Here is an 11,224-nt window from a genome sequence, read left to right on the forward strand (position 1 = left end):
AGAACCACTAGTCTTTAGAATATTTTCCCTTTCTTGGTTGGGGCGTTTGAACCAAGAGACTAACTTTAGCATCCTTTTTGCTCTGATTGTTTCATCCAAAGCTAAACTTTTATACTTTTATAGTTACACACTGCTAAAACAAAGGGTTTTGTTTTGGTTTGTTTTATTTCTCCTAACAGCTTGCCTTTTTGCTAGACAAATGCTAAACTGATATGACATTTTAAGATGCTTCCTATGGAGTGCCTTCTTCCTGGACAGTGTTATCTGTTCTAATGTATTGAATTAGATTTTATTTTGCTTAGGTGATTCAGCAAAATGATTTGTGTGCAATGTAGAATTGATCTGTTTATATAAGTCAGTGTCTGCTCCTTGTTGCTGCTACAGTATGACCTTAGCTATACGCTTAAGCTGAATGGATGGCTGTTTGTCCCCTTTTTTCCCCTTTTTCTTTTGTGCTGACACAGTGGAGGTGAGACAAAGATGAGAGACTGGAAGCTTTATTGTGAATCGATGAGGAAATGACTGTCTGCTCTTACTTTAAACAGAACAGCTGAGCCACTAGCTCACTGTCTACGTCCTTACCTCAGAGAAGTGCTTAGAGAGCAAACGTTAATGTCTGCTCGTTTCTTTTCTTTGACAGCTTCGGAAAGTGGAGCGAGACAAGAAGACCATGGATCAAGAGATAGTGGAGCTCACCAACAAGCTTGTGGATGCCAAGAACACAATCGACAAGCTGGAGGAACTGAATGTATGGACTGCGTGTCTCTCTGTGTGTGTCTCTTTCTTTCTGTCTCTCTGTGTCTGTCTCTCTCTCTGTCTCTGTCTCTCTCTCTCTCTGCCTCTGTGCGTGTGTCTTGCTCTGGTGCTCTCTCTCTCTCTCGCTCTTTTTTTCTTCCCCCTTTTTGTTTGTGTTTCAGACAGTGAGCCAGAGTCAGCGCTGTAGTATAACTTCGAATGGTAACCACTGGAGCTGAAAATTGAAAGTTGCATTAAGAGGTTCTGTGCTAAGCTTTCATAGAACTGCATTATCAGACATGTCTGCAGCCCAACAGCTGATTTCTGCCTGATAGAGGTCTACGAGGGAAACAGCACTTTCATATTTGACAGCTTGTACTTTTTGATTAAGTTTTGATACAAGCTGAGGATTTTCTGTTTATTTTTATGTCTGTGACTACACTGTGGATACACTGGTTGTTCGTACCTGTAATACCAAGCAGTACTGTAATAGCATGGCAATATTTTCCAGTTATGTAAAGTAAGTAAAAGGTATTTTTTTCCAGACAAAATATATATTTCTCCAGACAATTTTAAAACCAAAATTGATGAATAATATTGAGTCTTAGAGTTGAGTCACTGTGGGGAAATTAGCAACTGTATTTAAATACCCATGGTTTATAAATGAGATGTCCAACATATCATAAGTGTGAACATCAAGGACCTGCATACCAGAGGAGGTATACTCATATTAGCCATATATTGGCAAGTATTTACCTTGATATTGGCTACACAGTGGTTACCTTAAAAAGAATAAGACTCTCTTGTCATGTGCCCTGGACTGTAGCATCAACGTCAATTAACAATAAAATCAATTTGGGGCTTGAGGAATTCAGTGTTACTTTGTAAATGAGACACGCAATGTGGCTCTATGTAAAAATAAATAATAATAATAATAGTAATAATAAGACGTTAAAAAATAACAAAAGAAAACAAAATAAAAAAAACCCAAAAATGTATTCCTCCTGCTTTTGAGTGAATGTATGCAGCAGGGCTGTGGGGAGCTAATTACAGAGTGTGAGGGCCCAGTTAGCCGTCTGTTCACATTGCTTAAGCGTAGTGTTTCATTTCCTTCGGCAGATCTACCACCCATCAATCATAGCTGATCATTCAGAATGCTCTCTGTGGGGAAATCTCCTCCTTGGGTTCTTCTCATATTTATTTTTTCTTTTGCAATGCAGAATGAATTGTCCTGGGGATGTTCGATTTATTTTAATTATGTTTTCCAAGTATGCTTTTATTTTCTACTCTATTCTGTATAAAAGGCTGTGTATATATACTATTTAATTTCTTTTTCTTTTTAGGAGCGATATCGTCAGGACTGCAATTTGGCTGTGCAACTACTGAAGTGCAACAAGTCCCATTTCAGAAACCACAAGTTTGCAGATGTAAGTGCCTGGTATGCCACTAAGGGTACATATATATGTACCCTGCAGTCACCTGTAGGAGTCAAAATATATTTCACACTGATTTGACAATAAGAAGAGATGGAGTGAATGATCACTTGGAGACTTGTAGCACTGTAATGGAAGCAAGAGTGCTTCTGATTCTACAGACTGTCATCAAATAGCAGGCCAAGAGATAGAGAAATGGACCACAGAGTGGCAGGTGTGTCTCTTATGGGGCAGACATTTTATTCTGGAATGGAAGCTATTAGCATAGTCATTCTGCAGAGTAGAGCTGGACACTGGCTGGCTAGCCAACAATAGCAAGGTGAGTTATTGACAAGGTGTCAAAGCCCAGACTCATAAGTCTGCTTGGCCTTTGTGTTTATCCGTAGGCCAGAAAACAGCAGGTGTCCTAGTGATGGACAGCTGTGTATCAGTGTAAAGGGGCCAGGGAGTTAACAGGCCCTTATCAGAACCATGGCAGAATACAGAGCCCAGGGGAACTGACACTTCAGCACAATGCAACCTGTAGCCTGCAACATACAATTAAACTGGCCTGCCACTAGACTACACCCATGCTGCGTCATTGTTCCTTTTCTATAAACTGCATTCAGTTTCTTTGATAGTTGTTTTTCACTCTCAGCTGGATCAATTCCTGCTTGAAAAATCCAAAGGCTTGCTGGAGGAGAAATACTCAAAGTTCCAACACGTTATATCAACTGAAAATTATTTTATTTGTGCAATGTATGAATCCAAATTAAGGAAGAAAACACCAGCGCTCTCATGCTAACCCCTCTTACTCTGACATGCATAGGAGGAGAAAAATATGTTCATTTAAATTACAGTTAAATTTTAATCTTATTAATTTAACAAGCCTTTATTTCAGCACTGTTTGTATTGGACCATTCACAGAAGATAAAATACAGGAGGTATTTCCAGAGCTTTTGATGAGACGGTGATGAAATTATGCACAAGCCACTTGTAATGTATATACTCGGTGTTTGTGCTCAGTTAAATAAGTGTGTATGAGAGAAATATTCCCCACGCCCTGTTTTGCATTAATTTGAGGAGCCACCTGTAGTCACTGCTTTTGTTTATATGTCATGTGAAGTGACTGATCCCAGGTGTCCTGTTCTCTGTGGGACTATTACAACCGAAACTCCCTTCATAAGAAGGTGGGTGTCATGCTGCAGGGCTATTTTTAGGAGATCTATTATTCATTGCCTGAATTATCTCCTCACCCTAGCTGTATTCATTAGTCTGGCAGCAGCCTATTCTGAGGTTAGACCTGCTTCAGGAGCTGCAATGCTTCTCCGGTGGTCTGTCTCGCTCAAAGTGAATAATCACATGCAGATTTATTTCGTGCGTATTAATCAAACCTTTTCATATGGAAAGTGGTGACATAATGATAGGAAATGAGAGCAATTTGTTATTTCCCAGAGACATTTAATTAGCCAGAGGAGTGCTGCCTTCTCCCAAAGCTTATGCTGTTTGTGAAGTAATACAGTGAGATACAGAATCTATCTGCTGTATCCTTGAATAATCCACGAAGGGCAGAGAAATGTTAAGATCCAGAAAGTTGTAGTTAGCTTGTTGTTTCTTGGGAGACAAATGCCATTAGTGAGTTGCTATATTTAGGTAATGTCTCAAATGAAATACAGCAGTACTCACGCCATAGAGGACGCTGAGTGTAAGCCTGTGTTCTTAGGGCAAGCCCCCTCCCGTCAGCCTGTATTGTGGATAGAATCAGGAAGCACAGCATCACTGAGTGAGGCAGATAAAAGCCATCTAATGCAAAACGCCGATAACCATAGATACATGGGCCTCCCTGGGGTATTTCAGTGTGTGCGCGTTTGGATACGAAGATGCCGTGAAGCAGCACTGAGTCATCATTCTGTTCAGACGGGCAGATGAGATGGAGCAGGTTGGAGTCTTGCCTGCCCATAAAACAGAGCAGTGGGGAGATCAAAATCAAACCTGCTTCATTTACACCAGGCACAAGCCAACAGGGAGTGCACGCTGCACTCTGCCAATGCTTTAGTGATGTCCCTATCGCAACCAACACAGCAAGCTTGAGTCAGGGTTTTGCTTTAATTTATTTATTTATTTATTTTATCACTCTATGATAGTTTGTCCAAAAAGTCAAATTTTGTAGCATTATCCCTTTTCAGAAAAAGAAAGATGTAAATGAGCTATCAACTAAAAACAGCTCAACATATATTTAATATATTATTACCTATTACATACCTTTATATACTGTGTCGAATGTACATTGTACTAATAGAAGTATCTTATTCTAAAATATTTAATTTGTTCACCCTTTGATTTTATAACAATTTCTGTTCTTTTTTGAGAGACTTGCTTCTGTGTGCATGTAATAAATCAGCAGGGAGTAGATGAATGGTGATTGAATGCCCTAGTAATATTTTTTGGTGTGCTTTGGTGATGTCTGCAGTATTTTACAGGCAGGGTACATTGAGCTGGCTGGCAGTTGCTTGTGCATGTGCTGTAGACATGACACAGAACATTCTCTGTCCTTGTGTGAAACAGAGTACAGAGCCCAGATTGTAGATTCCTGACCTGAAAGGCCAGGCAGAGGTCCCATTCAGAAGCTCTGCCTGTTCACATTGATCCCTGTGGCCTCACACCCAGAGGAAGTTAGCAGGGTTTGCAGGCCACTTGCTGCCTCCACAGGATCGTTAAGGCATCAGCTGAGCTGGACTAATTTTCCCTTTCAGTTTTCCACGAATCAATGCCCCCTGCCTAGCTTCATACAGTCAAGGCTGCAGCATGGAATAAATGCTTTTGACATCAAACTTTTTCCTCCTTTTCCCCTCTCTCTCACTGATTTCTCAGTGCCCCTCTTTCCCCACCTCTCCAATGAAGCTAAGTAGAGCTTTTTTTGTCATTTATCTTTTTCCTAGACCTTGCTTCCGGTGTTGCAGACATTGGTTGTATTTGAATAAAAGAAACCTGTGTCCTGCTCCTTCTGAGGGAGGTTGAGAGAGATTTCATGGGGCTGTACTGTAAATGGTTCTCATTTACCAGCTCATTCACATCTCTGAAAGTGGAACAGACTTAATTACACAGCTCTTCATGAGGTTACATGTGATTGACGAATAAAAGGCAGGTTTGGATTAGACTGTGTGAAACCTTCTTAAACCATAATAACCTCCAGATACACTACTCTGCAGAATAATACTGTGCACAAATTATATTTAGAAGCTGTTAATCTTATTATATGGTCATGGGAGCTAATGTTATTTTAACGTTACAGTTACTCAGTGTTTATTAGTTCATAAGAACTATATTTTTGATTTTATTAATTCAGGAGCGCAGCTATAAGCCATTTATTTTAACAGTTTACACAATAGTTCTCTTAATGATTATAATTCATTTATTTTCATTTTCATTATTTGTTTCATGATTAATTGAAATAATTATTCATTAATAGCTCACTAAAACTCAGATGGGCACATCTACAGCAAATTATTCTTCCATACATTTACAATGCTGAAAAACATACACAGTTACATCTTGTGTTTCTTTATGCAGTGAGCTCCAAGACGTTTGAATGTAACTTTAGTCATCTTTAAGACAAATTAGAAAAATTGAATGAGCAGAACAGGGACACATTTTGGATGCTGTTAGCTGTCAGTTAGTTACAGTCCAATATGATGTGTAAATGACTGAGAAATAATGTTTCGAATGTTTCATGTTTACATCTTATTACCGTCTTTTTAACATTTTCTTTGTTGTATTAGATACTTTGGATAATTTGGTTCTACATTTAGATGCTAGTCATGTTGTTCATTAATACGATAATTTGGTTCTACATTTAGATGCTAGTCATGTTGTTCATTAATACGAGCAAGGTATAGTACCAATGTAGGTCCAAAAAGCTTCAACATTTGAACAGTGCCTATAGGTGATTTCAAAAATCATGTTTGGGCAAGATCTGTTCCCAGTGTCTAAACATATTGCTTTTATGAATGTATTTCTCGTTTATCTGTTTTTGTTCTAGTTGCCATATGAACTGCAGGAGATGGTGAATAAGCACATGAAGAGCAGCCTGCCTGAAAAGAGCCAGAATCCTCAAGGAGCCCAGGGCCAGGATCCAGACACACTGAGCCTGACCCCTGCAGATGTAGTGCCCACCTCAGTCATAGCCAGAGTGCTGGAGAAACCTGAACCGCTGGTGCTTAACTCAGCTCAGTCCAGCAGCAGTGCCGGCCGACCAGTGGCCGAGGACGTGTTTGTCCACGTTGACATGACAGGACCCCAGAATGAGAATGGCGGTCCAGGACATTCTAAGCAGAGCAGCTGCGCTTCTGCTGATCAGCAGCATATTAACGGCATGTGTAGGATCCAGGCCAGTCCAGATGGTCCGTCAATAGATGACATGGCACCCTCTTTTGAAAAGCTGAACCCCTACCCTGCTCCTCCCCCTCCGCACCCTCTGTACCCTGGCCGCAAGGTGATTGAGTTCTCATCTGATGACAAGGTGAAGATCCCTAAAAACAGTCCACTGCCCAACTGCACCTATGCTACACGCCAGGCCATCTCTCTCAGCCTGGTGCAAAATGAGGAAGAGGCGGGAGAACGACAGCGTACTGTGCCCAATAGCCCTGCTGTGTCTGATGGCGGCTGGCGCTCTGGAACTTCCTCTTCCTCAGGCAAGGATGTACCCCAACTGTACTACAAACTATTCTACAGTAATTTCAATGAAACCGATAATGTTCTGAGTCCTGATAAAGTTCTCTGAATTCTAATTAGTGGTATTGACAAAATCCTTTTTTTTTTCCCTTTCCAGGTGGAGGGCACGCCTCACTCCCACGAACGCCCCAGCAGACAGATATCACTGACCCTTTATCCAGCCAGTCAAGTCCCTTCAGCAGCCCACCACAACCACCGAGTGCCTTTGCTAGCTCAGGGAGTTCTGAGGAAGACTTGCTTGCCAACTGGCAACGGATGTTCGTGGAGAAGATGGCACCGTCCTCCGAGGGCACCCTGGTCAACCGTACCTCTTTTAGTAGCGACACAGTAAAAGAGCTCCAGAGGAGTCGCAACAGCCTGTCAGGGAGAGGAGCTTCAGACCGAGGGATCTTACGTGGCGCCTACTCAGATGGGGAAGAAGGTTCCTCTGCTCAGAGCTGGACTGCCAGCAGAGAGTCTAGCCTGGACACAGATACTAGCAGCGTGGCAGATTTGCGCACTAAACGGGGACAGTATGGTCCAGATTTCTCCCAGGAGGAGAGTGAGCGCTTGCTGATGGCCGTTGAAAACGAAGATGGCACCAGTGGTGATACAATGGTCACAGTGGAAGACAGCCCAGCTTCAGCTAAGCGACCAGAGTTTGCTGATGATGCCAGGTCTGCGGGCAGCTCTGCTGAAGAACGGGATGTCCTACCGCAGGATTTGCCTGTCATGGGCTCCAGGGTCCTTGCTGGTGCTGAGGATTACACAGATAAACCACCGTCTCAACGGCACCACCAGAGTGGCTCCAGCCGGCCTCACAAAAGCCCAAAAAGGATGGGTGTACATCATCTACATCGCAAGGACAGCCTTACCAGAGCGCAAGAACATGGAAATCTGTTGGACTGAGATGGAGGCTCATGCCTAAGTTCTCTTTCACTTACAGTGCTCTTCTGCTTAAAAGCAATCACAAGTCTTAGCAGCCCAAAATGGGAGGCAGGGAAATGGTGTTGTGATCACCTTTTTTTTTTTTTTTGCCGATTCATTACTGTAACAGTTCAATCACTTTGGCAAGAAGTTTACTTCAGTGTTTTATTTATGAAAAGTATGAATTTAGCATTTAAAATAAATCCCGTCCCAGATCAACGGAACAGTGCTTCAGCTCCTCTATAAGAATAGCAGAATGTGAAAGAGGTTCATTCAAGATTCTGAATGATCTCAGAGACTCCCAGAAGTGGGGAAGTGATCAGACAACCACAGGATATAGCCATATAGCCACTTGTGGCCAGTGTACTATAATAGAGGGGAGATGGGTCAGCATCATATGTTGCTATGGAACAAACTGGAACAGCACACACATCAGAAGCAGGGGGCCTTTTTTTTTCTTTTTTTTTTTTTTTTAAAAAGTAGCTCCAACAATTGGAGAAGGACACCGTGCTCCAGACCCAGAGATCTGACTTGGATGGGATTTCATAAAATCTAAAGGATTCGTTCTTCGACTTACAGTGCCTGACCCTTTTTCTGACTGAGGGTTTTTTCCTGTTGCCCTTTAAAATGAAGTATTACTCCTTAATTCTACTTTCAGCTCACATAGAACTGAAAAAAAAAGAAGAAAAAACACCACAAAGACAAAATCTTCAAACACCTCTCTTCATAGATCTACCACTGTAATTCTTAACTGAAAAGACTTTTTTATAAGTAATTTCAATGGAAATATTTTAAGAACTTTTAGTTTTTCTTTTCAACATCAGGTATTCAGTCACTTGCATTAATGCTTTTCAAACTGACTACTGATATTTAAACCTGAGACGTTGTCCTCGGTGTGTATTTATGTTTTAGTTTATTTGATTCGCAGTAAACCTATAAATGTATGCATTGTTTTTATAATTTCCACATCCTGACGAGCACTTGTGAAGATGAGTTGTAGGTGTGATATTCTAGAAATATTATGTTTATTGGAAAGAGAACCCTACAGTCGAATGAATGGATGACAACAAACTATTTGATTTAGACTGTTAGAAGAAATTTGCGCATTTGTAAACAATTGTTTTTCATTCTAAAATGCAGTTTTAATCAGCTTTTAGGCCTTAATGACTAAAATGATATGGGGGTAAAATAACACTAATTCTGATTCAGAGCAGTGAAAACGATATTTATTTTTGCTATTCGTCCTCTGATTATTTGGGTAGAAACTTTTTCTCTTTGATACTGTCAACAATATCGCTGGAGGCCATGTTCAATACTCGATGCCATTTACACTAAAACTATGCATAGAGTATGTTTGAAATGCTTCCAATAATTGTAGGTAGTTGTTTGACAGATGACACTTCCATTGAAGAACAAGTGCTCAGAAAGATTGTGCTTGTAGCCCACTAGTCCATAAAAGAAAAAGGTAAGTGAGCTTCTCAATCAGCTGTTCTTACTGACTGCGTATATTACTGATTAAATTTTTCTGGACAATATAAACATTCGCCCCAAACTGAAGTTAAGCCATTGTTTGCTCTTACTCTAAATAGTTATTCTTTATGTAGCAACCAATTTTTGCTTACAATACATACAATATGCATTTAATTTGTATTTTTTTTTGGGGGGGGGGGGGGAATGTTGTCCCGTTTGTGTGTTTGTTCAGATGTTTAATCCTTGCAGGACTTTTATGAATCAATCTGATTTTGGACAGTATATAAAGATGGTTTACTTTTTGATGACCTCCTGGATCATTTCAAGCGTCGGTTCGTGTTTGAGTATTTTAAAGGTTGTTCTAAACTGGTGCGTTTCAGAGACATGTCAGTACTGACGTTTTTATACATCTGTTTTCATTTTATACTCTAAAGCTGGTTGAAACACTGTGCATGTTGCCTTTAAGTACTGTCTCACACATTCTGTGTTTTTACTTATGTTTTGAAGGAGAGGTCATTCTTTGGATGTTTTTTGACCACTGGATGTTTCAGGTCCTCACTCTACAGGCGCCGGGCTCCATTTGTCTTTTTGCAGTGTCGAGCATTCAAAGATGTGGAAATGGGATACACACCGAACATTTCAGTATCTCACTCAAGGTTAAATGTCATAGGTAATTGTGTTTTGAGCAACCTTGATTCATAGCCTTGCCAGTGTAAGACATATCAGCCAGCTGTAGTAAAATGCATATTATTTTTAAGTTCTAGTGAAAGGGCCATGAGACTTCAGCCACTCTGTAATAGGCTTGCTGCATGCATTTACCTTGTGACTGGGCTGCACTACATTGCACTCCCTGCCTTTAATAATTCAGCTGTTTCCTCTGTCAGTACATGCAGAATGTGTGACAGAAGGGCTCCCAAATTCATATTACTTTTTAAAATTGACTTCTCCTTCTGTATTCATCTTTGTTCCCTCTGTTCTGTATCCCTCTCCCCTCCCCCCCTACGCTCCATATGTAATTGTAACAGCCCATAATGAGTAAAACTGTAACGAGCTCCTCTGCTAAATTATTGATGTTTTATCATGCTCAAAAATAGCTCTGTGATGTTTAAAGGAGAGAGAGACAGAGAACAGTCTGTCAGGGTCTTGCACATGGAAATGGACATTCTTAAATATTTCATGACTTCATCAGATGTGATGTAGACAAGAGCTTGCACAAATACCAAAAAAAAGAAGCCTGAAAGAAAAGGACAGTGAAGATGTGCAGCTCTGTGTAATGTACTGTGTGTATATAAATAGGCTTTTACATCTGGTGTGCTGCAAGTTTAATGACTCCCTATCTTGACTATAATTGAGTGCATCGACAACTGACAGTTCTATGCTTTGATCCAAGGTGACCTGACGCACAAGGCGAGCAAAATGTTGACTAAGAAATTTGAGCGAGGAGCAAAACTAAAAAAAAAAAAAAATTGAATGTCAGAACTGCAATCTTTTTTAATCAGACGCCTCAGCAAGGGAACATGTATCTTAAACTCACACTTGCCCTCCTTTTAACCTTCAGCATAGTCTGAAGTCAGTGTGGAACATGAAATACTTTCGTGATATTTATTTAATTATATTTAGGGCTGTAGCTATATATTATTTATATAATTATAAATTTGCAACATTTTAACAAATGTTTTAATACTTGGAGGGTTTATTGTACATTAGACAGATCAGATGAATGGCCCCCAAATATTACTATTTAAAAGCTGGCTTGCTAAACTAATAAAAACATAAACACCAGTACGATTTCCAATTGTAAGTCCCTCCTCTACCAAGATGCACTCTGATGTTGAGTTTTAAAAATGAGGTTGGTTCACACACAAATAATAATGCAAGCAACAATATCTAGTAAAAATGTGGTAACTAGAATGAAATGACTATAAAATAACGCAGTGTGGTTTCAGGAATTGGACAACGCCTGCAGTCAA

At 40.3% G+C, this 11,224-nt stretch overlaps 1 protein-coding gene across 1 annotated transcript in view; it reads left to right on the forward strand.

The window, feature by feature from the left end:
- Positions 1–10,671, forward strand: part of tjap1 (tight junction associated protein 1 (peripheral)) — a 77,042-nt gene extending 66,371 nt beyond the window's left edge. The window contains exons 8-11 of the mRNA XM_066678776.1: positions 641–748; positions 2,079–2,162; positions 6,187–6,838; positions 6,976–10,671. Coding sequence (XP_066534873.1) covers positions 641–748; positions 2,079–2,162; positions 6,187–6,838; positions 6,976–7,766 — 1,635 coding nt within the window. The 3' untranslated portion in view covers positions 7,767–10,671. The remainder of the gene's footprint in view (positions 1–640; positions 749–2,078; positions 2,163–6,186; positions 6,839–6,975) is intronic.
- Positions 10,672–11,224: the final 553 nt, after the last annotated feature.

Source organism: Hoplias malabaricus, chromosome 8 (genome assembly GCF_029633855.1).
Source record: "Hoplias malabaricus isolate fHopMal1 chromosome 8, fHopMal1.hap1, whole genome shotgun sequence".
Lineage (NCBI taxonomy): Eukaryota > Metazoa > Chordata > Actinopteri > Characiformes > Erythrinidae > Hoplias > Hoplias malabaricus.